The 27,043-nt window shown below is 37.2% G+C and overlaps 1 protein-coding gene across 5 annotated transcripts in view; it reads left to right on the top strand.

Moving 5' to 3' along the window:
- The first annotated feature begins 491 nt into the window (after window positions 1-491).
- RBMS1 (RNA binding motif single stranded interacting protein 1) overlaps window positions 492-27,043 on the top strand; it is a 204,802-nt gene continuing 178,250 nt past the window's right edge. The window contains exon 1 of one of the 5 annotated variants that reach the window (XM_079131820.1): window positions 492-859. In XM_079131820.1, coding sequence (XP_078987946.1) covers window positions 785-859 — 75 coding nt within the window. In that variant the 5' untranslated portion in view covers window positions 492-784. Of the gene's footprint in view, window positions 860-1,083; window positions 1,965-27,043 lie in introns of those variants that run through there. The other 4 variants (XM_079131814.1, XM_079131816.1, XM_079131817.1 and 1 more) reach the window with 4 other exon arrangements.

Below are 27,043 nucleotides of genomic sequence, written 5' to 3'. Positions count from 1 at the left end.
AAATCGTTTTCCTTCTCTTGTGGGGGGAGAAGTCACTGTGCGGGGTGAGGGGGGAAGTGAGAGATTAATCAGATTTCCTCTTTTCCCTTACCTCCCTTCCCCCTTACGAAGATAAAAAAACTCAGGAAAGCAAAAGAGGTGCCCTCTCTGCAGTTCTTAAGCTGGGTCCTCTCAAATCCAACTCCACTCCAACCACCCCACCCCCGACACAAAGCGATCTTGGCTCCCAGCGTTTCTGGCTGTCCTACCAGAGGTGAGGAGTGGTTAAAACTCAGCCCTCACCTCCAGCGGGTCCCGAGCTCGGCGGCGCCCAGGCCCCGCCCCCGCCCGCCCTTCCCCCACGGCCTCCGCACGCCAGCCCCTCTCCCCTCTCCCCTTCGGGCGCACCCACCCCAGATGCCGCCTGGCACCGAGCGCAGCCGCCGCCGTCGCCGCAGCACTTTCCACTTGTATTGATCACCTCCCAGCTCTGCTCAGCCTGCTCGCCCGAGCGGAGCGCGGCCAGCGCGCCAGCCCTTGGCAGCCCGGGCGCAGTCGGGCTCCGGGAGGAAACTCCTTGGGAGCGCCCTGTCCGGGGTGCCCTCTGCGTTCTGCAGTGTCTTTCTCTCTGCCTGTGAGGAGGAGGAGGAGGAGGACGTCTGGTCCCGGCTGGGAGGTGGAGCAGCGGCAGCAGCAGCCGCCGAGGCAGCCGCCGCCGCCTCCGGAAAGGGAGAGGCAGGAGAGATCGAGACTTGGAAACCCCAAAGTGTCCGCGACCCTGCACGGCAGGCTCTCTTCCAGCTTCATGGGCAAAGTGTGGAAACAGCAGATGTACCCTCAATACGCCACCTACTACTACCCCCAGTATCTGCAAGCGAAGGTAAAGGGGCGCAGGGGGGAGGGTCGCCGAGGAGTGGGCGGCGGGGGCGCGCGGCGAGCCCCCGCCGCCCCCGGGCGGAGTTGATGGAAGGTTGCTAACTATAGCGCTGGCCTGGGCAGAACCCGGCTGCGCGCGGGGCGGCGGCTTCCCGGGGAGCCGATTGCGGGGATCGGGTTACAGAAAGCCGCGGGGGGGCGGGGGGAGACTAGACAGGAAAGAGCCGCCAGCCCCTTCCTGGCCCGGGAGGCGGGGAGGGTCGCGGGCCCTAGCAGCGCCCCTCGTAGAGCGTTGGCTGGCCGGCGGCCGGCGCCTGGGGCCCGCGGCAGGACCCGCTGGTGGCACATCTTTCCGACCCCTTCTCCAGGGCCTCGCCCAGCAAGCAGTAACTCTTGGCTCCCCTGGAGTGGTGCGGAGCCTCCCGCCCCCCAGGGACGCCCCTCTACCTCCCGCGCGCGCGATGACTGGGGCTTGAGGGAGGGCCGGGACATTTTCCTCCCCGCCTCCGGCCCTGCGCGCCCGCCCCTCGCCTCTGATCTTTGTGCGGTGTGGCACTTCACCTGGTTACTGATTTCTACTTTTACGCTGGTGTTTTGGGCAGAGAAGTGGACAAAGTTCATTTAGCTTTCATTGATGTCCCTTTTAATCTTGTCTGTAGTTTTTGCAAAGGAGGGACAATGGGCAGATTTCTGCGTAGTGAAATAAATGACTTCGTATTTAGTTTAGTTTTTTTTATTTTTCCCCCCCAACTACCTTATATGTTTACTACAGATCGATTGCCAATGATGCTATCTCAAAAGTGTACTCGGCACACTCTTAGGTAACACATCTAATGACATGTAGCCTGATAGATTGTGACTAGCTTTCTAGGGACCCCAAGTACTTTGTTAACGGGCCTATCTTATTTTCCCAACGACAATTTGATGCCTCCTGAACTAAATTTCAAAAAAAAATTATTTGAGTCCATGAAGAATGGAGATTTCATTGCTTTGGAAGCTTCTTCCACAATTCGGGAGGGCGGAAGTTGGATGCACCAGCGGCCTTCAGCCAATATCATCTAGCCCAACTCCCCGTGCCCGAGTGCCCTTCTAGATCACAAAAGAATCAGGTATGGATGCAGTGACTGAACTTTCTATGGGAGATTGCAATCATGCCCTGCTTGCTGGCATTTGGACATTTCTGGCCTGGTACTAAGAATCTCTGATTCAACCTTGATAAGCTTTTCTTTCTTACGCCTTGTGTGGTCCTGTTGTCATGCACCTACAACATAACCCTGTATTTTTGTCCACGTAAAAAAAGGACACTTGTCGGCAGGGTGGAAATTTCTTAGCACTGGAGGGCTACACTTTCGCTCCCTCCCAACTCCCATTTTACCTTGGGTCACCAGAGAGCAGTAAGATGGTAGCAGCAAGGATACCCCGATATTCAGTTTTCTTTAGTTCTCTCATAATTGTTTTCAAGAACTTGAGTGAGATGCTAGTTTTTTGTTAGCTACAATGTAGCTGTTAAAAGATATTTTGTAGTGTAATCAATGCTCTACCTTTTAGATGCGTTATATATTTAATGAACTTGTTTAAATTATGCAGTATTGGGTGCCTAAAGGACAGCCTATTCAACACTTAAGTCTATGAATAATAAATGCATACACTCAGGTGAGGAAGAAAAAGAGCCATGTTACTACAGGCACTTTTACCTTTGTAATTTTTATGTACCATTAGTAAGTTAGAAACCAAGTATATAACATTTAATATAGCTAATGCAATGCCATTTGGCTTTTTTTTTTTTTTTTTTTCCTCCTGTAAATAATTGAAGAGAGAGACAAACAGCAAGAGCCTGCCCTAGTAATTAGGGTCGGATCCCAGAAAGCTTTAGGGCCCATTTTCTGAAAGTGTGCTTCCTGCATAAAGCATTTAATATTGATTTGTGTTACGGTAAATGACATTCTCTAAACATATTTTGCTGTTTCGACTATGAATTCTGAAATCTGGTTACTCTGAATTTCTTTGTTTCAGGAGAAAGGTACACATCCTCATTTGACCTATATAATGTGGTATTAAAGTTTGGTAATTAAATCTAAATTCCCTGTTGTAAAGGATCTTGATTATTTCAGAAAAATGAAAAATGACTAGATGCAGATTTTAGATAAGTAGAATTTAGAACAAATAGCCCCTTTTTTCATCCTTTTTATGTGTTTCATTAATGTGGTAATACTGTGAGAGAGTAAAAAATATAGACTTAATAACAGGCGTTGGCTAATCTACCTAAAGAGTAAAATCTGCTGTCAGCTGGGATGATGCTTGGCTGTATGTGTGTTTTAACCTTCTTCCTGATGGAAGGGATAGAATACGTCACTCTGTTTAAAGTACAGTGATGTGTTTGCTAACCCCAGTTGTTTTGAAACTTCTGTTTGGAAGCTATATCCAAAATAGAAGAATGGCGTGATCATTTAAAAAGTGATTTTGACTTGTGATCAAGAGATGGATGTGATTTTCTTGAATCAAGAAGGAATAAATGGCTATGATTTCTTTCATCAGAGGAATAGATATACCAATTAAAATGGCATTTTAAAATGATTTTTATTACCATACTTTAAAAAGTTATATATGCCAACCTCCTCTTCTTGTGTTGATGATCCAATCAGAGCTGTTTTGGCAAATTTATGTGATAATTTTTTTCCCATAAAAACATTAGTTACTTCAACATTTTATGCAAATATTTATGGGGCTATAATAGGGCACATGACCATATTGGCGTGCTTTGTGCTTTAACAGAAGAAAAAAAATCATCAGAAAAAGAATACCTATGCACTAAGTATAAAGTAAATTTGAGGGTGTTATGGGAGGGCATGGATGGAAACAAAGATTATGTAATTTTCATAATATGTTATTGTAGAGTAGCACAGATTTCAAGTAACTTGATTTTTATACGCTGTTGGATTATTTTGTATTTCTCAGGCTGGATGGTCTTATCACAGCAGGTTCTCTTTATTACTCGACACATTCATTCTGAAATGTATTTTGGTATAACTTTATAAACAAAAGCACATATTGTTCTAAAGGATTAAAGTACTGGGCTATATTATAAAAGCATAAATTCATTGTCCACTTCTCAGCTGCACAGAAAAAAATGGTAGTTAACATTTTTAACTTAAAGATTTGTATGTATACATTTTCAACCAATAGCTATACAAATTTCACTTTATTGTAAAGGCAACCCTTGAATCATGTTTATTTCAAAGATACTACAACATACATCACTGTCAAGTTGTGTATGCAAATATTTATCAGAATCAAAATACTTATTCTATTTCTTTTGAAGAAAGGGAAATACAAAATTTTCTTTACATGGTTAGTTTGATATTTTGTACCAGCTAATAGCAGTTTGACACATTTATAATCTTCATTTGATTACGTTTTTGTGTATATAGCAAGTTTGATTTCTTTGTACAGGCATATGCTGAAGAACCTTTCTAAACTTAACCTTAAAATTTGAAAAAACAGTGCATGATATAATTGGGGATTCCCTTAATAAGGGATACTAGGACTAAACAGTTTCTGATTTGAACTTTCACAGGTATTTACCATTTTTTGAATTTCTTAAATCTTAGTTGTAGCCAAATGAATATTGTATCAAACAGTCTTTTTCTCTAGAAGATTAGGAGTTATATTAGAATTTTGATACATAGAACTGAGTATAAGAAAGTACATTGAAAGTACAAAGGTATAAGAAGTGGGGTGCTTTGTGTCTTAAGATGTAGCCATATTTAAGAGGTGATAAAGATTGCTTAAACATATCAATTTAGTAATGTAATATTTTATACTGATAAATCAACTTGATTTCCTTAGGGATATTGTGTCTGTTTGAAAGTGGTATCAGAAGACTTGGTCATGCAAATGTTAAAAAGAAGATGCATTATAATGCAACATTGTAGTACGTTCCCTTTCTAATAGTTTTCTTTTGGATTTCCCATTCTGTTATTTTATATATTATTTTCTCTATGTTGGTAGGCAAACTTTAAGCTACTAGAAGGAAATAGGAAGAGATAAATGAGAAGTAGAAAAGCATTTTATCTTTCAGTATCAGTATAGCTAGATATACCTTACATTTTTGTCAACCTTGACTTTGAATTTAAATTCAAAGGTGCGCAACTTCCATGTAATAATATAATGTCAAGAAAATGCTTTTTAAAAACTTGGCTGATAAATTGTTCTAACTTTGTATTTTGCTTGATGGTTTATAAAACTTTAAACTTACCCCTACTAATTTAATAGGTACTGAAATTTCAGTTACAGGTCTTTTTTGTAAAGACAAACAGGTAGTTTTTCCTTTTCTATTTACTGAAGAAGTTGAAAGGAAAGAAAATTATTTTTTTCAAAATTTGGGTAACCAAGAAAAGTAATCTAGAATGGAGAGATAAGTGCTCAGGAAAAAATGAAATCAATATTTAAAATTCATTCTTTCTTTCTAAAGATGAGGAATTTCTTATTTAGTTTGTTTCGTTATTCTTCCTTTCACTTAAGTTCATCTTCTCCAAGCATGGTCTTGCAACCCTACTGTAGCCTCTCTTTACAGGATGTGGATACCTCCCTTGTTCCTGCCTGATTCTCAAAATAGTAGGTCTTAAATAAATACTTGTTAATGAACTACTATTACTCAGAAAAAAAAAATGCATGCAAAATTACCTCAGACCCAAATATACAAATATAATAATGTAGCCTGATTTTCTAGTGAAATCTCAATGTACTTTAATTTGTTTTGATTAATTTTATTTCTATAGCAAAAATTTTCAAATGTTTTATGAATTAAGATTCCTCCAACAAATCACATATTGATGGGTCAATGCTTAATTGATGGAATCAGAAGTGCTGTTTTGTGCAATTTTCATTAAAGAATACGGGTGCCAGAGAAAATCTCAGTGTAGTATTTTGACTGGGAAAATCTCATATCAACAAATTGGTTATTCAGCGCATCTACCCTCCTTATCACTAGCCCAACCCCTTTGCCAATGCTGCCCAAACCTCCTGCCTAATTTTCCAGAATATTTCATTTTTTGGTATATTTCAGACATGTAAAAACATTTATTCATTTAGTGAATAAATATAAACTAGAGTTGAGGTACTAAGAATTATAGTTAACTTCTCAGTTACTGACTGTTGTATAACCCTAAATTGGGCATTGAACCATCTAGCTTTAAAACTGGGAGAATACAGTTTCTATCCTATCCATTGTAATATTAGAGGACTAAGTGGGAATATTATCAAGTTGCTTTTCAGTGAGAGTTTTATTTAACCGAAAACAACTTATTTTAAAGAACACATGGTAATATGTTATTTAAAGGCAGCACCATAATATTTGATATAAATCAAACCAAATATTCAAAAATTGAACATTGGGCTTAGGGATGTTATATGCTCTTCCTTTCTAATGAATGAATAGTAAAACAGTAGAACTCAGCTGTGCCTCTCCAGAGGCAGCCCTTGGATTATACAGTCTCAGGGCTGGGAGTTTGGTCAGGTGGTACACGGCACAGTGTCTTCTTGGAACCATGTGTGTCAGATACACGTATAAATTTGAGCCCACACACAAATTTGATAATAGAAACTAAACATTTCTTAATTCAATAGATATGAGGGGGAACAAAAAGGGCAAAGGGACTGGTGACAGCTAAGCTAACAACAAACTGAACATATATCTCCTCTAATCTAATTCATTATTTTTGCTTAATGTATCTGGTCTCCCTAACATAATTATATGAATATTTTAATTTTTCAAACAAGCACTGGAAAATAAGTGTCAAAATGATGAGAGAGAAACAAAAATGAGAGGGCAAAATCAACATCTAGATCTGCTAGGGGAGCAAATGCATAATATTGAACCCTGTTAGTCTCCCTCCATTGTCTTTTTAGCCAGTTCTTAAATGGATGCATTTGTGATTTTAGAAGATGAAGAATAAGTACAGTCGCCTCAATGATGAGTATGAAAACCTAGATTCTGAAAGATTGCATGCTAATATGAAGTTAACTTGTTTATAAATCTGGCACAGTAAGCATAGAATACCATCAACAGGTGAAAGATGTCCTACATTGGCCATAATGTCTATATTCTCGAATTAGGTTAACTTTTAGGATGGTAGCTTTATTGAAAAATTGCCAACGCCCATGAAAGGCTAAAACATTTGCCAATCAATTGTTGCGTTGAGTGACCCCAGTGCAGCATTCCCTGCACTTGACATTGGGAAAGGTTAGGGGTTAGAATGTCTGGTTCCTGCTTTCCAGCACCTCACAAAGTGCAAAGGAAGACAGAACAGATGCAGTAGAAGAAATAAGTGAAGAATATTTACAGCATAGTATGGATAGAAGGCAGCATATCCGCCAAAGGTCTGAGTGACAGAAAGGCACTAAGATGTATGTGGGATTAAAAGCTGCCATGCATTTTGTGAGAAAAAGTAAAGTGTTAATAAAAACTACAGTGAACCAGGGAATTTTAGAAAGAAACCAAGCTTTAAATAAATGAATGAAAATTTCTTGAACTGGTAATCAACATTGTTTTGTTTTGTTGCTTTATAATTCTCTTGAGAGTACTTAGAATTTTTAAAGATTAACATGTTTTTCACTTTGTGTTTGCTCCTTCCCCTTACATTTTCGTATTCAATTATTTTATTTTACATTATTTCTAGTTTTATGCTTACAAATGTGCTGTTAAGCCAACCTATTAAGGTTGTGACAGGCTGGTAATGTAATCCTTAAATGATGACATAATCTGTATATAGTAATGTTACTTTTATTATTTTGAGCCATTTGAAATGATGTTTGTTTCTCCTAACTCATTAGCCTCACTTATAGCAAAGCAGAAAAATAAAATCCAGAGTTTTAAATGCTTCTAATTTGATTTTTGCCTGCAATCTACACATTGATGATGTGTAATGTGAGCAGGCAATTTTTTTCAGAAAAGAGAATTTTAAAATTATTCCTGATATTTTGTGGACACCTCTGTATCTGATCACTGTCGAATTTTAATTCTTTTAAAATAAGTTGTTATTCACCTCTGTAAATGGAAACAAGTGCTTTCAGAGTCATCTTGCCCTCTACTTGGCCTCAGTGTGGAACCCAGGACTTATCCCTCTGGCTGCCCTTTGAACATGTGCTATGCAGTTGGGCTTCTGGGTCCCAGACAAACAGTGATTTCAGGGAAAGTTCTTGTGCAAGAAAATGAGATCATGTCATAGATGTCATAAATAATTTTCACTGGTCTTGAAGAAAAAAATGCATCACCTTTCCAGTTCTGCAAGTATGGACCCATTTCACAAAAAGTTGTGTTTTCATACGAGTTAAAAATTGAGTATTAGCAGAATTGAATGGATACCATCATGGAATATTGAGGTCGTAACCTGTGTTTCTTGGGGAAAAATCAAAGTTCCCAAAAATGAATTTTATATTACAAGCTTATATCAATAGTATCCTCATAAAGCACTATATTACCATTTCCTCTGCTGAATATATTCTAATCATGATGTTTTTGAGTTACACTTGAGAGTTTATTTGTACTGGGGATCCTCTAAGCCCTCCCTTACCCATAGACTCACAAGAGGAAATATTTTCACAGTTTTATACAGCAGTCTCAGGTAAAATATTTGGTTATATGGAAAAGTAAAGTTTATTAGACATTTATAATACCATCAAGTTTACATTTATCTTCTTAACAACAACTTGGATTTGTCAACAAACAGGCTTTTGATCAATGCAGACATTTATGAAAAAAAATTTGTCAGAAAAATTATTTTCAAGTCATTATCTGAAATACTCTCAAAGCCCTCTCTGCTTCCTACAAAGCACAGGTCTGATTGATTTTATTGTTTTTAAAATGAAAGTCTTTAAAAAAAAAAGTTTTCTAATTTCATTGTCTTTTTAGGTTTCATTCCATATGATCACTTGAATACTTTTATTTAAAAAATAAATAACAACACAGAAAGAATTGACTATTGGAAAAGTGGCTGACGTTTTTCTCATTCTCTATGTGATTGGTTAAATGATTGGGTACCTTAACTTACAATTGAGTTATGTTTTTAATAAGTTTGCTTCCACACAGTTCACTTGTCAGTTGGCTATTTAGAACCTGAAAATCATTTCATATATACATTGTTAATAATGTTTCCAGCCAACCCATAAGAGCCTCTAAAAGTAACCCACATTATAATTCACAATATAGTTCTCCTAATTCAACCATAGAAACAAGTAATTTACCAGAACATGTTTCTTGGAGAAGGGGGTGAGAGTTGGAATTCCAAGAATTTGTCTTTCCCCTTTTTGAGGGAGGGGAAGACAGTGCCTCTGTGCAGTTCCTAAACGGGGCTTTGAGTTTTTTAGCATTGAGAAAGGGTTTTCCAGAAGATGGGAAGCGTGGCTCAATATGTCATATGAGTCAGAGATTTGCAAAACCAGCTCTTGGTGCTGAAGTTTCCAGCAAGGATCAGGACCTAGGAGCCCTCCTTGCTCTTAGACTAGCTCCTCACTCCTCTGTTTTCTAGTGCTGGCCTTAGAGATAATCTCTTATTTCCTTTCCCAAATCCCCCCCCCCCCCCCCAAAGATAAAGGCAACCCAGGGTTGCTAGGAGTGCTTTCCTCTGGCTAGGTGCTTATAACCTCAGAGCTGCTCCTTGCTCTTCTCCAGCCCTGAATCAAGCAGACATCTCTCAGGGCTGGCAACGAGAAGGAAACAAAAAGACAAAGTCAGAACTGTGCAGTTCTACGGCTTTTCTTTCCCCACGTCCACTGATAGTTCATGAGGAACTCCCAACCTCTTGAGAATTGGATGATAGCATATATTTCCCATTTACCTCCAATTTTTACCTAGAATTAGCCTGTGGAGCACAGATTAAGAATCCTACCCTGACAGGGGAATAAAGACCAAACCAATCTGTGCCTAGGAGGATTCCTTATTATTTTTTTTCTAGATTGTGACTCAACAGACTCTAGGGTGAAGAACTAGACAAGGCCCAATGGCCTACAAAATGGGAATGAGTGGGAGTATGGTCACAGCCCTGTCCAGTAAGGGTTTGGACAATCTCAGAAGGTTTCCTTCCTGCTTTCTCCTCTCTCCTGCCTCCAGCTTTTCATCCTAGAGTTGGGCCACCCTGATCTTGCTTTTGATCACTAATAGGTATGTGTGCCTGTGATGGATCCACTGGAGTGCTGTCGTATTTAAGCTACTCTCACTTGATATGCCCAGTTCAGGGACCAAGTGTGTCTGACTTAATTTGGTTAAAAGATCTTTACTATCTCTTAATGCTACAGATTATGATTAAAAACGTGTCTACTACAATTTCCATTTTGAATTGGATTTTTCTTCTGATTCCTTACCCAATATTACATGGAAATTTTAAATAAAAATTTACTTGGTAATGTGTGTGTTATGGAAGCACAGACATGATGTAATTCTTTGAAGAAGTATATAATTACCATAATGGAAAGTATTTTGATGAGATTGTAATTTAAATACAAATATTCTGATAGAAGTGTTTACATTTTTTCTTAACCCATACTAAATTCAGAGTCACTTAAAATCATTTTCCTCTATCTTGAATATTTCACTATTCTTTATCTTAAAAAATCATGAAAGAATTGTGTGTGTTATTAATTCTCAAAAGATGAAAAAAGATGTTTCTTACATGGTAATAGTTCCTCAGATTTAAATTTTAATACCAGAAATCCTAAACATTGATTTTGATTGCTTTTTTATTTAAAGAATGGATTATTTTTTAACATACAGATGGGTGATAGCTGCTACTCCTACCCCTCTGTCTCTGTCACAAAATTCAAATCCATGTTTCAGCAGTACAGGATGTTCCTCGGTGCACATCCTCTGAGCCCTCAGAATTTGATTTGACTGTGCAGTCTGAGATAGCATGTTCAGATAAGTGCACTCTGATAGTCATCTGTGTGTCTGGGCCCTAATGAACATCTGCTTTCTAGGGCGCCACAACAGCACCTTTCTTTGTTTCCTCTTCCTTTGCCTCTTTGATTCGAATCTTGTTAAACCCTGCAAATGGGGTCAGTTTTGTTTGTTTTTCAGTATGCAAATTATCCTATCTCCCTTTTGTGGGGGTGGGGAACGAATATTTTAAATGTGAATGAATACTCTGGGAATTGAAAAGGAGACTGCAGAATGCCACAGCTATAGGTCTTCTCTTAACAACTCAGGCATATTCTATGAAAATCTTCTAGTTGAGATTGTATAGATGGAATTACCAGGCCAACTTAATTAAATTCAACACACACCTGCTGAGCAGGCATTGTATTAGGCCCTGGAACATGCAAATATGTAATTAAGATGTAGTTTGTACCTCTGTGGAGCACAGTGGGATTTTAGTTTTTGTTTAAAGTTTGAATTGGAATAGAATATACATGCAATATAATGCACAAATTGCAAATATATAGGTTGATATATAGTCAACAACATGACCAATACCCAGCAAGCACCTTATTTGTACCTACCAAAGGTAACTATTAATCGACTGATGAAAAATGACTTACCCTTTTTCATATGTTCATAGATTTCTTATGTTCATATGTTTGTAGATTGGTTTTGCCTATTCTTGCACTTCATAAAAATGAAATCATATTATAGGCATCTTTTGTGTCTGGCCTCTTTAACTCATCATTATTTTGGTTTGATTCATCAATGATACTATGTATGTAGTTAATTTTTTTTTTTAATGCTAGGTAGCATTCCATCACAGAATATAGCAATTTATTTATCTGTTCTGTTATTAATGGTCCATTTGGATTATTTCAAATTTTGGCTATTATGAATAAAATTGCTGTAATTGTTTTTGCTCATATCATGTGTTCAACATATGCACATCCTCCTAAGAGTGGAATTTGTAGGTCATAGGGTATGTTTATGTTCAGCTTTAGTAGATATTATCAGTTTTATACTCCTACTAGCAAAGCAGAGAAATTTAACTGTTCTCATCTCAGTCTTTTTAATTTTAGCCCTTCTGGTTGGACATATCTCCTGGTTTTAATTCGTATTTCCCTGATGATTAGTGATGAGTACTTTTTTGTCATTTCCTTTAGGACAGAGACTTGCTATGTTGCCCAGCTGGCCTCGAATACTGAGCTCAAGCAACACTCCCATCCCAGTACTGGGCTTACAGGCACTAGCCACACCAGGCTTACCCTTTTTCATATGTTCATTGGCAAGTTGGTATCCTCTTTTGTGAAATCTGTTTCAAATTATTTGCTCACTTTTTAAAAATAACAACTCCATACCACACAACTCAGTGTTTGGCTCACTTTTTAAATTGGTCTTTTGTTGTTGTTGTTGTTTTGTGTGTTTTAAAATAAAATCTGGATATATTTTTAAAATATCCTTCATCTGACATAGGTATGAGATTATCTCTCAATTCTCAATTCTCCCTTTCGTTGTCTGATTGATATATTTTAATAAAGAGAAGTTCTTCATTTTAGTGAAGTCCAATTTGTTGATCTTTTATAATCATGAATTTTTGTGTCTGTAAAGGAAATTTTGGCTTATTTTAAGATCATGAAATAGTTTTGTACATTTTGTACTAGAAGCTGCATTTCATACTTCACATTTAGGTCTGCAGTTCTTTTCTAATTATTTTTTTGTGTTTAATGAGAATAGGGTCAACATTTTTTTCCCATGTATGAATATCTAGCCCAGCACCATTTATCAAAAGGTTTCCCTTTTTGAATTTCATTGTTATGAATCAAATGACCATACCTGTGTGGTTCTTGGTCTGGATTCTTGTTTTGTTTCATGTTTAGTTTTGTGCCAATGCCACATTGTCTTAAATCACTTTTGCAATTCAGGAAGTGCATATTCTTTCAAGTGGTCCTAACCATCTAGGTCTTTTGCATTTCCTTATAAATTTCACTATTAGCTTGTCCATTTCCATAAAAAGAAGTCTGCTAGAATTTTTGTCAGAATGATAATAAATCTATAGAAAGTCTTTGGGAGAACTGATATCTTAACACTGGTGTGCCTTCCAAAACTAAGTGTGATGTATCTTTTATTATTTATGAACTTAACACTTTTAAGTATTTAATAATAAATGCAAGGGAAAGTCCCTATTGTTTTAAATGCATCCAGTAATTTCTTTAAGTTCTGTAATATGATAATTGACATAGACTGAAGAAAACGAATTCTTTTGAAGAGAGAATATTTATTATTAGAGATCAAAATTAATTTTCAAAAGTATCTTGCCACTGAAACTTACCCTTTAAGAACAGATGACATTCTTTTTGATTTTTCTTGAATGCATCTCAAAATGTAACTGTTTTTCCTTTATACTCTTTATTCTTTCTTTGAGGCTTTGTTTATTTGATGTTGTTGTGACACCCTATTGCCCTGTCTTATATACTTATAAGCATAATAATAAATTGAACTAAATTAGTTTTGCTGGGAGAATTTTCTGACATCCCTTATGATTTTTTAATATGCCTCTGATATTGTAAACACAAAGACTGGGAATTTCCACTTAGATATTACCTTCTAAGCAAGAGAGCAAGCTGCTCTCTGAGTTTCAGTTCCTTCAAAACTTTTCTTAGATGTTCTAAAAATCTTATATATGTGTTTTATTTCATGTTTTGTATTTAAAGTTTTAAGCTTTGATTATTGCCATATTCAGCTAGCCAAAAACAACTGCATAGTAGAACCTTCAAAGCTTATTAGTTCTGGCAGGGCTGGCCTAGGTTGAGTAGGTGGTTGAATAGATGACTTCTGAAGTTCCTTTCAACTCTACATTTTATGATTCTGGGAATTTATAACATCCAGGAATCACAGTGTTAGAATTGGAAGAAACTTTAAGATCATCTAGTCTGGGTACTCACTTCACAGATGAGGAAAGCTACCCAGACTGAAGAGTCAGGAGCGGAGCCCTTGAGTGCAGAGGGAGGAGGGCAAAGTGGCTGGAGGGTCAGCTTTGCTGGGACCAGGGCCTGCTCTCACCATGACTGGTCAGTGCCACTGCCTGCAGAGAAAGAAAGAGGGAGACCACACCTGCACTTCAGCAGCCACCAGGGGAAACTGGTCACAAGGTTTTATGGAGTGTGTGTGGGGGGCCAGTGGTCTCAACAGGACTTAGTAATGGTCACTTGTCTGAAGTGGTCCTCCACTGAGGGCAGACCAGACTCCCTCACTGCCCTCCACTAACCTGGCTGCTTCTTTTCCTGGCTCACCAGAACCACGTCCCCAGCTGCCTCTGCTTTGTCTCACTCATTGCAAATTAGCCTGATAACCCTTAGCTGGCAGGCCCTGCTCAGCCTGCATTGCCCTTGGACTATTCATGGCCTTGTTCTGTTTCTGGATTCTTCCTTTACCACATTTTTAAGGGGCATTGTTTTCATAGCCCTGGGTCTGGGGCTAAATTCCTCACCATTTCAGCAAACCTGGAACTTTCCCATACTACCAGGGTAGACTCCTGACTTTCTCTATCCTGCTAACTAACCTGCTGTATGACCTGTTAGGTTTTTGGTTGTTGTTGAACAACCCAGTGAGGCCTTGATCAAACACCTCTGTTGAACTCACTGTCTTGTTCACCGTCTTGCTGGGATCCACCTTGTTTCTAAGTCCTCTGCTCCACACTTGTGTTTCCTGAGATACTTCAGCATAGTTGCGGATTGGCAGCCTTTGACATTCACCATGCCATCAGACTTCAGGAGCTGTGTTGTGGTCAATTGTGTGGATGATCTTAGAAAGACAAAATGAACAGTACCATTTGAGCATAGCTTTTCCCTGGTGCTGTTTGACTCATATACTTACTAAGTACACCAGCTGCAAATGTCATGACTGGCTGTGTGCCATGCATTAGGGAAATCAAATACAGAAGAAATTGGGATATATTAAGCAAATAAGAGAGAATGATTTTTCCACAATTCACAAAAAGATTCACCAGTGAAAATGCCTCTTTAGCTCATTTACACGTTTCAAAGATTATTACAGGTCACTAACTCGTTGACAGAAAGTATAATTTAAAGTTAAGCCATCAGGAACCATGGCTTATTAAAGGTTAATTAGATATTAAGAAAAATGATTTGTGAAAGAATTTCCAAAGTTCGTTGGAAAGGGTGAGTTTATTTTATCCATGTTTGAATTACAACCAACTTCTTAGGGTTTCTTAATTGAGTAAAAACAAGATACAAACCAAACTAGCTTTGTTTGTTTTGGTTTTATTTCTCATTGTTTCAAGGGTCCTTTGCTCTGGTTGGTTCCATCTTTTCTTACCTCCTTGAGCTGTGTGTGATCCTAACTGGGGAACTCTGGAAACTGGGGGATACACAGAAGGAACTGATGGGAAGGACTGCTGGAGAGTGTAAAATCATGGCACCTGTAGTGAAATAAGTAGTGTGTGGACCTTTATCACTTGAAAAGTGGATAGTCAGGAGGCTTCCAGAAAGGTGGCACAGCATGGAGAGACGTGCCTTGGTGGAGAGCTCAGGGTCAGGTTCCTTTTTACCCTGCAGTGACTGCTTCAACTAGAAGATTCTCTTCATTGGGATTGAGGGAGCCCTCTTAAACAACATGTTGAGCCCCAACATTTTTCTGTTAATAATATTCATGTGTAAATAAGTTGTTTTGAATCTCTCCCCAAACATAGCCATAGCCTTGTATTTGAATTTCTTTTGTTTATTTGATTTTCATTGGTGAAAGACAGGCATACTTGACATCTTAGGTACATTGTTTGTCTAAGTTAAAAATGTACATGTACATTCCGAGATTTAAAGTCTAAAAAGAAAAGGGAAGATTCAAATAAGCAGATAAAGGATTATTATCCCTAGAAATACAGGGCATTTCCTTTCTGATGCAAGTTTAAGTCCTAAACTAAAATTTTTGGTAACTTTCTCAAAAATATTCTGAAGCTTTTGAGCACAACTTACTCATGTTTTAAAAATATGCAGGTACATTCAAGAGGATTTATTTAGTTCTGTGTTGATGCTTTGCTCACTCTTGGGCAGCCTGTAAAATTTCATTCTTAGGATGTTTTAAAAATAGAGACATTAGAGTTTACTAATTTGATTTTTCTTTTTCTTATTATATTCTAACTTTCACTAAGTGGCATTTCATTTAGACTGGACTGCATAATAAATTTATATTTAATGTTATGGGGAAAAGGCTGAGGAAGTCAGAAAGTAGGAGGAAAGAGAAAACATCAAATGAAGTCACATATATAATTAAGTAAGAGGTTAATGTAGTGTTTTGTTAAAAGTATTTTTGTATACATGGGCCTCCTGCACAAGAATGTAAGATTCTTAAAGACAAGAACTATATTCAGTTTTGTGCCTACCAGAGTTTTGCACCTATGACAATGCTTTGCACATAGTAGGTACTTAATAAAATGTTTATTGAATCCATCTTTTGTTTACTTGATATGATAGAGATAGGAGGCACAGGCTAAGTTCTTCAGGGATGAAACACTTCAGTTTCAAATGCATACATGATTAAAATGTGGGCTTTTAGTCTAAATTACCCAAGCAGTTTTCTCAATCTTGAGTTTTTCTAGTAGATTTGATCATAGTGTCCTTGAGGTGATCAACTATTAAGCTAGCTTGTCATTGTCACATAAGTACTTCATGAAGAACAAGAACAAAATATTCAGTTGTTATTTTAGATTAAATACAGCTGTCCCTTGGCATTGAAAGGGATAGGTTCCAGGACACCCTTTCGTTTCTTCTATTGGATACCAAAGTCTGCAACTGCTTAGTTATTTAAAAGGTGCAGTAGCTGGGTGCCCTAGTGCATGGCTATTATCCCAGTAGCTCGGGAGTCTGTGGCAGGAGAATCTTAAGTTCAAAACCAGCCTCAGCAATTTAGTGAGGCCCTAAGCAACTCAGTGAGACCCTGTCTCTAAATAAAGTACAATAAAGGGCTGGGGATGTGGCTCAGTGTTTGAGCGCCCCTGGGTTCAGTCCTTAGTACCAAAAAAAAAAAAAAAAAAAAAAGGTGTAGTATTTGCATGATGTGACCTAAATGCATCTTTCCATATACTTTAAATTATCTCTGATTACTTGCAGTACCTAATATAAATGATATGTAAATAGCTGTTATACATATTTTTTTCTTTTTTCCTTTGTGTGAATATTTTATTTAAAGGTTGTCATTTTTTAGGAATTTATTTATTTATTTATTTATTTACAGACTGCGTTTTGATTCATTGTACACAAATGGGGTACAACTTTTCGTTTTTATGGTTTTACACGATGTAGATTCACACCATTCATGTAATCATACATGTACATAGGATAGTGATGTCTGTCTCATTCCACTATTTTTTATACCCCCACCTCCTCCTCCCTCTCATTTCCCTCTATGTAATCTGAAGTTCCTCCATTCTTCTCTTACCTCCCTGCCCCCCTAGCCCCCAAATATATCATCATCCACTTATCAGGAAAACACTTGATTTTTTGGCATTGGCTTATTTCACTTAGCATGATAGTCTCAAATCTATCCATTTATCTGCAAATGCCATAATTTTATTCTTCTTTATGGCTGAATAATATTCCATTGTGCATATATATCACAGTTCTTTATCCATTCATCTGTTGAAGGGCATCTAGGTTGGTTCCACAATCTAACTATTGTGAGTTGAGCTGCTATAAACATTGATGTGGCTGTGTTTCTGAAGTTTGCTGATTTTAACTCCTTTGGGTATAAACTGAGAAGTGGGATAATTGGGTCAAATAGTAGGTCCATTCCAAGTTTTCTGAGGAATTTCCACACTGCTTTCCAGAGTGGCTGTACCAATTTGCAACTCCACCAGCAATGTACAAGTGTACCTTTTTTCCCACATCCTCACCAACATTTATTATTGCTTTTGTTCTTGATAATAGCCATTCTAATTGGAGTTAGATGAAATCTTACGGTGGTTTTAATTTGCATTTCTCTAATTAGTACAGATGATGAGCTCTTTTTCATATATTTGTTGATCAGCTGTATATCTTCTTCTGTGAAGTGTCTGCCCAGTTCCTTAGCCCATTTATTGATTGGGTTCTTTGTATTTTTGTTGTAAAGTTTTTTAAGTTCTTTATAAACTTTGGAGATTAGTGCTCTGTCTGAAGTATGTGTGGAAAAGATTTTCTCCCACTCTGTAGTTTCTCTTTTCACATTATTGATTGTTTCCTTCACTGAGAAAAAGCTTTTTAGTTTGAGTCATCTCATTTATTGATTCTTGCTTTTATTTCTTGCACTCTTGAGTTCTTGTTAAGGAAGTCTGAACCTACGCCAACATGACGAAGGTTCAGGCCTACTTCGTCTTCTGTTTGGTGCAGGGTCTCAGATCTAATTCCTAGATCCTTGATTCATTTTGAGTTGAGTTTTGTGCAGGGTGAGAGATAGGGGTTTAATTTCATTTTACTGCATATGCATTTCAAGTTTTCCCAGCACCATTTGTTGAACAGGCTATCTTTTTTCTCTATTGTATGTTTTTGGCACCTTTGTCTAGTATGAGATAACTGTACTTATGCGGGTTTGTCTCTGTATCTTCTATTCTGTACCATTGGTCTACCTGTCTATTTCGTTGCCAATACCATTCTGTTTTTGTTACGATTGCTCTGTAATATAGTTGAAGGTCTGGTATTGTGATACCTCCTGCTTCACTCTTCCTGCTCAGGATTGCTTCGACTATTCGAGGTCTCTTATACTTACAGATGAATTTCATGATTGCTTTCTCTATTTCTATGAGGAATGTCATTGGGATTTTAATTGGAATTGCATTGACTCTTTATAGCACCTTAGGTAGTATGGCCATTTTGACAATATTAATTCTGCCTATCCAAGAACGTGGGAGATCTTTCCATCTTCTATGGTTTTCATTAATTTCTTTCTTTAGTGTTCTATAGTTTTCATTGTAGAGGTCTTTTATCTCTTTTGTTAGATTAATTCCCAAGTATTTTATTTTATCTTTTTGAGGCTATCATGAATGGAGTGTTTTAAAATTTTATTTTTATTGTTGTATTGCTCTCCCCACCGCCAAATATTTTCAGTCCATGCCTGGTTGAATTTGAGGCTGCAGAATCCTTCGATACAGAAGGTCAACTATATAGTTAACATAATGTGTATAGAAACGGGGGGCATTAAAATGAAAATTTCTACTCTCCTAATATAATTTCTCAAATAACATGGATGGAACCTTCTTGAGAAGCAATTATACTTTAAGAAGAAAAGAAAAAGGTTTCTAAAGTCTATTTCTTAGGATTAAGTGTAGGTCTCCATGGGGCTAGAACTGTGTCTGGCAAGAATAAGTGATCATGTGAGTTAGGATTCCAGTAGAAAGCACATGGCATACACTACGTACTAAAGGAAGGCTTACTAAACAGAAATATTTACATATGTGTTGGCAAGACTTAGGGGAACCAAAAAGAGACAATGACATATTCTTCAGCCAGCAAAGAATGGTCCCCTTTACTAGGCAGAGTCTGAAGGAGAGGAGTGGGGACCTGAAGGGGCGGCCCTGTAAGAAAGCTGCCTGAGGAGCAGTGACCTTCAGTCAAGGACCGAGACCAGCCCATGTTGACCAGACATCCCTTTCTGTCCTCCCATCTTCAGCTTTGCCAGTGCCTCTGACTAGAAGAGATAGGATGCTGGAGGGAGGAGCCTGGTGATACAGGCATGGGGATCAGCAGATTCTGTTGAATAAATGGGTGACTGCTCACTACCTTTCTTGATGGATAGTTTTGTATATTTCAGTTAACGGTACTACTTATTGCCTTCTTAAATATCTCATTATTACGCAAACAAGTGAGATAAACAGTGCTTGATGAGTGCCTACTATATGCAAAGCATTTGACAGGCCTGTTGCTATCAATAGCAGATCAGTTTCTAAGAAAATTAGCTGCTATGGGAGTTGGACCTTGCTTTCCATAATAAATACCTAAACCAACCAAATAAGCATTGACTTTAAGTAGTCTGAAGTGACATTATAAAATAACCTGAAGCACCTCATTTCAAGAGAATTTGGGAAACTTGCTATCTAAAGCAATTCTATAATGCAACCCTGTCCAGAAGAACTTACAGTGATGTTGACAATGTTCTATCTGATGCAGTTCCACTGGCTCCATGGGCCTACTGAGCCTTTGAAATTTGGCTAGTGTAACCAAGAGACTGAATTTTAAATTGTTAGCCACTTGTGACTAATGGCTCTTGTATTGAACACAGTAGCTACTGTAAACTTAAGCAGGTATGTTTCCCTGATTTGATATTTTTGTTAATCCATTTTGAAATCAATTGGATCTTATGGTTTCAAATTTTTGGATTGGTGACCTCCATATATATGTACTTGCAAATCCTGGTGACCAGCATGTGAAGTGATTAAGATGAGGAAAATTCTAAGGTTTTGGCTAATAAAATCAAAGCAAAAATATAGGAACCCTTTTTATTGATAGGGTATGTGCTTTTTACAAAGTTAGGATATATTTATTTAGGCTGAATTATAGTTAAAAGTGGATTGCCATGTGCAGGTTTATCAACATCAACAAACTAATTATAAAACAAACTTCAATTTTTTAAGAACTTTATTTAATTTAAATCTATAAACATACATTTCTATGATATAATTATTCTGGGTATTTGACCTTTACCATGCTAGTCAATTCCAACTGTAGGTGACTGGTTGTAAAGAATGACGATAAGAAAATTACTATATGCATGAGAAGATAACAGAATTTGATTACATATTAAAGATGTGTTCACCTTCTCTTCAGTATTTTACTCTCTGCAGTTTTGCTTCTTTTTATGTGTGTTTTATTGGGTGTTTTGATACACACACACACATGTATATTTTCAGCTTTATGATGACGTCTTTGAATCTAAGCTGAGTATTCTCTTTGACCTTTTAATGACGCTGTGTCTTCTTTTTCACTTGTTATTGGATATCTGCATTATCCTAAGTCAAGAAAGAATCTGAAAAAAAAAAAAAAAGTTACTTTGAAACTTATTCAATAGGGAGAGACATATTATCACGTTATAAATATGACATACTACCAGCAGTGCAACTGAAAACACTTCCCAGGGCTTTAAGTTCATGGATATTTGTCTCCTGATTAGTCTTATTTCTACTCAAGCCTATGTTTTGCCTACCCTTTCCACATTTGTCTTTATCTGATCTAGCTTTAATCTGTCTTTAACAAGACACAAGACATAAGAACAGCCAAGAGTTTGACTTCGAAAAGGATCAAGTTCTAGGTTTCATTATGAAAAATTTTAAAAATGGCTTTTGCTGTACATGAGTGTTTTTGTTTTGTATAAACAAAACGTAAATTACATAAAATTTACCATTTAATCCACTTTTATGTATACAATTGAATTGTTGTACAACTCTTAGCATTACAGAAAGTTTCTTACTTCTTATTATTGTGAAGTGATGTTTCAAGTTTCATAGAGATATTTTTGTGTCCCCTAAAAAGAACAACCACGGAGTTCCCTGAATTCTCGTTCATATTGGTCAACAAACATCTGCTAAAGTCTTATCAAATGACATGTTTAAGTAGTATTCCATTAGTAAAGCCGTTGTAAGCTTGTTCATCAACACACGCAAAAAGAGCTTGTTGAAAATAACTTTTAGAATGAAAATGTCACTTTAAACGGGAAGATGTTATTACTTTACTTCTTTTCATTTCTCTTGAAGAAACCCAGCTAGCACTAGAGACCAGCAAAATACTATGCCGAAGGAGGGCTGTGGTTACAATGTGTGGGACATGCCACACTGTGACTCACCTTCTTTGAATGTATTTTTCAATTTTGCATAATAATATCCAGGCTTAAGCTTATTTCCTTTTCTTCATTTAATTTAGTACTTGAGAAGATAATGCAACAATGAAAATTTTATTTTACTTTATGTGTGATAAAACATATAATTAACTTACAGTGTTTTATGAAAATATAAAAGATAAAACCATCTTTCTTTCACAACATGGGCTCATCTTACCTGTTGCCATGGTAACCAGGTAAACACTAATGCAACCAAATGGGTGGCAAAAATTTTGTCTTCTCACATAAATTGTGTTGAAAATTCTTCCTAGGACCTTTAAAAATAGGTTATCTGAATACAGAGAGACAGGCTTAAGTAATGGAAGAGAAACAGTCAAACTTTATTTGAATATGGAGAGTGAGCTGAGGGGGTGGAAATCTGTGTTGTTGAGAAAAAGAGTTTTTAGAGCAGACTGTTCTGGTATTTTATACCAATTATGTGCAGCCATTGCTTTGAATAATTTTGCTGCCCTGCTGAGATTTCCTTTTTACAAATCCTGGAGCAATTATAAGATGGAAGTCTGGAATGTATAAACAATGTCCTTTGAACAGTAAATGAGCCTCAATTCTTATGAAACTCAAGGGTAGGAATGTACTACCTTTTATCCTATGGCTCTCTGCCTTTCCTTCCTCCTTAATCAAAGCACAGAAACTAAGATCTACTTCAAGAGTGTAGAGAAACATGAATTTTTGCCTAAAAATACTTTTAAATAATACATTCCCTCAAATTAGCAAAATTTCTCTGTTGCCTTAATGTAATAACCAGTGTACTTAATACCTATTCAGTACAGGTACTGATCAATATTCCCGTTGTTCTATTTCTAACCTTAACACAAGACTCTGTAATAGATTACCCTTTTTCATAGCCCTAAAGCAGAACACTGCTTCAAGAGTGTGCTTGGGGGAAAGAATGGCACCCTTAAAACATAGCATTAGACTGAGTTTCCAAATGCCAGCTTGTTCTGTATGACAAAACAACCTGCACTGATCACAGCAACCAATATATAAAATCCCAAGAGAAGTCAGCTGTCACTTGGAGTTAACTGTAAAAAGCCTGAACTCTGTTATTTTGCTGAACTTACAGACCTCGTACAATGTTTACAATAAGGTTTGGAGAGTTGCCTAGCATTGGAATATATACAATTAAACAACATAGTTGAACAGCCTTTTATGTTACCACTGCCAAAAGACCGCCATTATACTCACATGATAGTCACTCTTGGAACTCTTAACATAAACAGGAATAGAGAACATTCATTTGTAATTCTATCTAAGTGTGTGCGGGATTTTATTTTACTTTATTCACATAAACCCTCATGGAAACTAAAGATAGCAATAATAAAGGGATTGTTGAATGAGAATTATTTCTTTGGCTGTCAAAGAATATAATACATTTATTTTGTTTGCAATTGAGTATAAGCACTCAGCTCTTTGGACTTTCATTTAAGCTTGTATAAACAAGTGAGATTTATTTAAATTAATTACAAAATGAATTTTATTTGTTCCAAAATAACTAAAATTAATACGAAGTGCATGTTGTTGTTCCTTCATTCAGGTATTTTTTAAAAAAATATCATAAGCAAAGAGATAAAAGAATATTATGGATTAAAATGAAACAAAATACAGGTTAAATTTTAAGCCCATATCATGTTGATAGTTGATTAGACCAACTTAATACTTAGAAGTAGACTAGAAATGTCTATTCTTCAGCATTAAAGGCAACAATAAGAGAACGATATACCACTGAAGCAGATTTTTTTGGAGGAAAGTAGGAATATTTGAGATTGATTTATAGTTCTGTCATTCAGAAATATAAATATATATTTTTAATATACGTACTGGGTTTTCCCTAAAGTATTTTTCCTGTCAGTTTCTCAGGGATGTTTGGCTTTCTAATTCTGAAAAATAGTTTATATTGACACCAAAATAAAGCATGAGTATGTTGTTTGACACAAAAAGGCATAATTCAGTCCCAGGAGGAAGATTTGAGCTCAATTTAGATCCCTGGAACCAGCAGCTCCAGCTGTTTTTGCCTCTAGTTTCTAGTCTATTGTCTGAAATTAGGGAATTTGTTAAGCATGTTAATAGAGACATTTGAACTGCAAGGTGCAAAGTTTACCTGTTACTGTGAGGGAAAAATAAAACTGTCAACCTGGTATATGGAAAATTTGTAGCATATTTGAATGAGCATCAGAGCACCTCAAAATATTGAAAAGTTACTTGAAATGTAATTTTTCAATACAAAAATGAAACATTTGCCTCCCTCCAACCCTGGCCTGAAGCTTGTAGTTTACAACCCTCAATCTAGACAGCCTCTGTCCTTTACTTTCTCTTATGGTGTAAATCCTTCTCCACACAACTCAAAATCCCTCATGGCTACCACTTATCCTCAGAATATGTGAAATCTTATATTGAGGTAGATCAAAGGAGTCCCCAAACATGGCTTTGTCTCTACTTTTGGACGTGAAGGAGGTTTTAAGAATATTAGTTGTTGGTTATAAGAGATAAACTAGTTGCTCCAAATATCCCTTAAACAAACAAAGGGTCAGTTACCTATGAGTGTGATTGATTTGTGTGTTTAGGACGTGGAAAACAATGTGATCTATACACACTTGTGAATTACTAGTGGCTTCTTTTTATTTTCCAAAGAAAATGAGTATTTCGAATATCTTCCTCTATTTGTAATTTTTCCATTATTTGAGAGATAAAGTTCAATTATAATTTTAGAAACTTTTTAAGTTTTCTAGATTTAAGAATTTCAATTGTTTAATTTATACTTATATAGAAATCTCTCTGTACGGAGTCACTATAGTTGTTCTCCATTTTGTTGTTTCCAAATGACAATCATTATAACATCCTAGAGTGACCAGTTTGGGTGCATTTGAATTTTGTACATGGTAGCATTATGTTTTAAATTTTACTTCCAGTAAGTCACTTTTCTCTTCATGCCCAGTGTTACTCTTTTGAGTTACAGTTCAGGTTGGGCTTTCAGGAACAGCCCAGAATGACCCCCACCATAATTCCAGTTGCAATGGATAGTTTTGTGGAGGTGTTAGCCTTCTTCTTATGGGTATTGAAGACCATCTGTCACTTTTTGACCTACTTTCCCACAGCTCATTTCCATCAACTCAGTATGTCAGTGTGAAGAAAGGATAGTGTTCTACGCAGATGTGGAGATTTCAGTGTGGACCGCTTCTTCCCAGTGATGTATTGTAAAAATGTTAGAGTAAGCAGAGATGGGTCTGAGAGAGGTCTTTCTTGGAACTAAGTCCAAGAATTGTATCATGACTCTTAAGTTGTTTTTTGTTGAATTTCCTTACAGAATAAGGCTCATTGCACAGTAGTTCTTAACCAGGCATATGGAGAACTCAGGGGTCAAAAGCAGCATGCTCACTGTGAGAGAGACTATAAAACCACATGATAGAAGATTGTTGTTGACAAACATTAACAGTTGAAGGTGAGGGCCTTAGAATGGTATCAGGAGAGATGTCCAGAGAAAAAGCGGATAGACAGACCTCAGTTCTGTCTAGGACAGATGAAAAAAGCTCTATGAGTGCAGCAACAGTGTTGAAAGATAACCATCCTGGTGAGTGGTGTTGGTCTGGGGCTGGGGGCAGGAGCAGATGAGGCACAGTGTGTGTCTTAGTCTACTCAGGCTGTCAGAGCAATATGTGTTTCTGGAATAAAAACAAATCTATTTTTTCACAGTTCTGGAGGCTGGAAGTCTGAGATCATGCTGTTTGGTAGAGGTCTGTCCTTGGCTTGCTGATGGCTACTTCCTTGCCCTGTACTCTAAGCATCCACCTGTTCCTGGTGTCTTCCTCTTCTTACGAGGACATCAGTTCTACTGGATCAGGACCCCATTTTTGTGACTTTATTCAGCCTTAATTACCCCCTTAAAGGAACTTCTCTCCAAATACATTGAAGGTTAAGGGTTCAACATATGAATTTGGGAGGGACACAGTTCAGTCTGTAATTGTTTGGGGTGAAAAACAGGAGCAGCATAGATGCAAGTCTGACATCTACATAGGAAGACCCTGCAAATGAGAAGTTTCTGTTATGTCTTTTGAACAGTAGGGAACAATTAAAAGTTTTAAGCTGAGGAATGACCCTCTTTCAGGGAGATTAACCAGCAAATGCATGTAGAATGGGTTGGGAGGAAGGGAACTCTAAGTGTAGTATGATTTTGTCTTTTTAGGAAGGTTCTGTGGATACTTGGTCAAAGATTTCTTGAAAACCCTAACTGACATACTGTCTATATTCTTTCCAATAAAATTAGCATTAAATAGCTGTTTTCATTACAGGACACAAAAAATATTTAAGCACAAAATGAAATGTGCTTGTGATGATGTCTTAGTCTGTTTTGAATTGCTGTAACAGAACACCTGAGACTGGGTATAAAGAATAGAAGTTTGGGCTGGGGTTGTGGCTTAGTGGTAGAGTGCTTGCCTAGTATGTGTGAGGCCCTGGGTTCAATCCTCAGCACCACATGAAAATAAAATAAAGGTACTATGTCCACCTACAACTGAAACAAAATAATAATAAAAAAAGAAGTTTATTTTGGCTCACAGTTGGAGTGGCTGGCAAGGCCAAGAGCACAGCACCGATCTCTGCTTGACATCTGGTGAGAGCCTAGTGCTTCTTCGATTCATGGTAGACAGCAGAAGGGCAGTAGATGAAAGTAAAAAAGGGAGGGGCCGAACATTCCTACAACAGCGAACCCCCCCCCCTTTTTTATGGTACTGGGAATTGAACTTGGGTCCTCGACCACTGAGCCACATCTCCAGCCCTATTTTGTATTTTATTTAGAGATAAGGTCTCACTGAGCTGCTTAGCACCTGGCTTTTGCTGAGGCTGGCTTTGAACTCATGATTCTCCTACCTCAGCCTCCCAAGCTGCTGGGATTACAGACATATGCCACCGCACCTGGTTTAACTCATTCTTAAAGAAAGCATTATTCCATTCATGAGAGTTCTGCCCCTATTCCTACAGTTGTAGGAATTTCCTGGCAGGTATAGACTATGATAAGAATCATTATAATAAGGGACAATGTTAGTAATAACAACAGTGATAGTAATGATAATGATCATAGCTAATATTAATTAAATATTCACATGGGACAGGCACTATTCCAAGGAATTTATATGTATGCAAATTACTATTGTTAAAATATAATATATAGTTAAGTATGAATATATTTTATTTTAGAGTAAATAGTAGGAAAAAAGGAAGAGAGCAACAAATTGACAGGGTTGATAAATAGGATAAATTTAATCTATAAATATTGTCCTTTTTCATATAATTGGGATAATACATATGTGCTATGCACTGTGAGAAATGAACAATGTTACTGTTTTAAACTGACAATTGAAAATTGTTAATTAACATATGCTAGAAAGTAAAAATAAATTGGTTTTTTGGAAT

Source organism: Sciurus vulgaris, assembly GCF_902686455.1.
Source record: "Sciurus vulgaris genome assembly, chromosome: 3".
NCBI classification, from domain to species: domain Eukaryota; kingdom Metazoa; phylum Chordata; class Mammalia; order Rodentia; family Sciuridae; genus Sciurus; species Sciurus vulgaris.
This window is presented reverse-complemented; position numbering and strand designations above follow the sequence as displayed.